Genomic DNA, 2,500 nt, shown 5'->3' with positions numbered 1-2,500 from the left:
CCTCGGCGTCTTCCTCTACGAGTCCTGCGCCCTTTGACTCGTTACCGAATAGCCCATCGCCCTTGACATCCAACGACGTTGAGGCCGAAGTCAACTTCGAAGAGGGTGAATCGGCCAATGGTCCTTTCGCGAGACCTCGCCGGGGTCGTCTTCTGTCTTCAGCCATCTTCTCTTGGAAGAGCATTTCTGGTGATAAGGGTCGGCCTCGGTATACAAGATCCAACACGGCGCCCCTCGAAGACACAGGAATGGACGTCTCCCCTCAGCCGACGCAGGTCCTCACAAGTCTCTCTGCATCCCAAGTTCCTGCCACCATTCGCAACAACGAGGGTGACAATGAAGACGGCGATGAAGATGATGATGAGGACGATAGCGAGGAGGATGGCGAGGATGAGGAGGATGAGGATGAGGAAGAGGATGAGGAAGAGGAGGAAGAGGATGAGGATGAGGATGAGGATGAGGAAGAGGAGGAGGAAGAGGAAAAGCCCAGTCAAAAGTTTAATAAAGGACAATCCACACCCTCCCCACAACCTCTAACGAACCACAACAACGGTATTGACCAGGTCTTTATCAAGAATCCCAACAAATACAAGGCACCCCTGCCCCCCGTACAGCCCAATAGACAACCCAACAACAAAAATATCAGCAACAACGAAAATAATAATAAGTACAACAACATGAACGGCCACCCCTCTCCACCAAAGACTCAGAATAAGACCCAGAGTAGCCACATTAACGGAGTTATCAAGTTCGACAGCAAACCCATGATGAACGGCCGCGCCACTCCGGAGGGTCCCAGTGACGTCATTCCCTGCGAATTCTGTAAAGAAGTTTTCCCACCGGAAAAATTTCAAAGCCATCAGGTTTGTTCACTTACAGAGTATTTTATTGGCTGAATTTTCTTTAAGAACTTGGATACTTCAACATCAAAAATCGCATGAATTTATGTCTTATTTTTTTACGTTTCTTACATCTTCCATTCCATGCTGAATTTTCTTTAAGACCTTGGATACTTCAACATCAAAAATCGTATGAATTTATGTCTTATTTTTTCATTTCATACATCTTCCATTCCATGTAAAATTTCTTATCCAGTTTTTCCTTAAGAACTTGGAAACCTTACATTAATGATCGTGTGATCTATTTTCTTTTCTAGAGTCTACACAACTTCCCATATTTTCTTTTCTTTAGGACCACTTGACAACTTAGTGGTAACAGTGCAAGTTTAAAGTTTTCATCATGGCTTCTTGTGTCTTTCAGTCCATGTGTGAGGGGTCGCACTTGGACGAAGTCCAGACCGGCCCCACCCCACCAAAATCCTCTTCCAGCGTCGACCAGAACTCCTCCGGGTCCTCTAAGAACAAGAGCCCCGTCCCCGTCCGCCACAACAAGGGTCCTGCCCCCGCCCCTCCAGGACCCTCCAAGGGAAGAGGCAAGAAGCTCGAACGGTAAGTATACCTTTGTGTAGTAGAAAATAAGTTCGAGAAGATGTCAGACTTTATGGACGATATCGTCACCGAAACCGAATATATCTCTATGTTATTTGAATAATACGGAGCAGATTGATATTACTGTCGTTATGGCCATATTTTTAAAGTCCCATCCAATATTTCTAGCCTAATCTATCCTATCCTAACCTAACCTGTACGAAAAAGGCCCCAGAAAACTCAGGAAATGATAGCTAAATCGGCGATATTGTTGTCTTAATTGACCTCTGCTATTGCAAGGAAATTTTCATTGACCACATCAGTCCAATAAGAGTTCCTAAGGTGAATTAAACTGAGCCATTATGCAGAACAAAAAACAAATTAAATTGTGTAGTCTGAATAAGCTAATCAAGACTGTATTAATTCAGGCAGTTTAAAACCGTTTAGTATCGAGAGGCACTTGATAAAGTTCATTCTAACATCAAACAATTGCATTTTTTTGATAGAGGAAAGGACTCCGGTCAGTAAAGGAAGGTACGATAGTCTCCTCAGTGAGTGACATTTTTGACTGACAGAGGTCTAACTCTGAGATCAAGATACGTACAGTTAAGGTCGGTGCTCTGCCCCTCAACCGAACAAAATCGTATTGTCTGGCATTTGCGTCAGCGAAACCCACACGGCAGTCAACCTCTCCATATAACGTCTCCTCTTCTCCTCTCAGGTCCCATTCCGTCAAAGAGGAGAGCCGGAGCTTCCGCCGTTATGAGCGCGCCTCCAGCATCTTGGATTCCCGTCAGTATTCCCTCGACTCGCCCTCGAACTCCCGCCGCTGGGGCTCCCGCGAGACCCTACTCAGCAACGGTTATGAGTCCTCGTCGGCTTTGTCGTCCGGTGCTAACGTCGGTGGAGGAGGCGGTAGTACATACGGCTCCTCCTCCTCGACTTCCTCCTCTTCTTCCTCGTCTTCCTCACCGTCATCGTCCTCCTCCTCCTCCTCCTCCTCTTACTCTGGTAGAAGCAACGGGTGGGCGTCACATGTCACAATGCTGCGTGATGATGTGAGGTCGAGAGCC

At 46.7% G+C, this 2,500-nt stretch overlaps 1 protein-coding gene across 10 annotated transcripts in view; it reads left to right on the top strand.

Annotated features, from left to right (window-relative positions):
• Positions 1-2,500, top strand: part of LOC143037466 (uncharacterized) — a 244,500-nt gene that overhangs the window by 171,954 nt on the left and 70,046 nt on the right. For all 10 annotated transcript variants that reach the window (XM_076205725.1, XM_076205724.1, XM_076205718.1 and 7 more), the window contains 3 exons: positions 1-863; positions 1,261-1,448; positions 2,149-2,500. The exon at positions 1-863 is cut by the window's left edge and continues 655 nt beyond it; the exon at positions 2,149-2,500 is cut by the window's right edge and continues 43 nt beyond it. In XM_076205725.1, coding sequence (XP_076061840.1) covers positions 1-863; positions 1,261-1,448; positions 2,149-2,500 — 1,403 coding nt within the window. The remainder of the gene's footprint in view (positions 864-1,260; positions 1,449-2,148) is intronic.

The sequence above is a fragment of the Oratosquilla oratoria genome, chromosome 22 (assembly GCF_046742065.1).
Source record: "Oratosquilla oratoria isolate Oo_2021 chromosome 22, ASM4674206v1, whole genome shotgun sequence".
Classification (NCBI taxonomy): domain Eukaryota; kingdom Metazoa; phylum Arthropoda; class Malacostraca; order Stomatopoda; family Squillidae; genus Oratosquilla; species Oratosquilla oratoria.
This window is presented reverse-complemented; position numbering and strand designations above follow the sequence as displayed.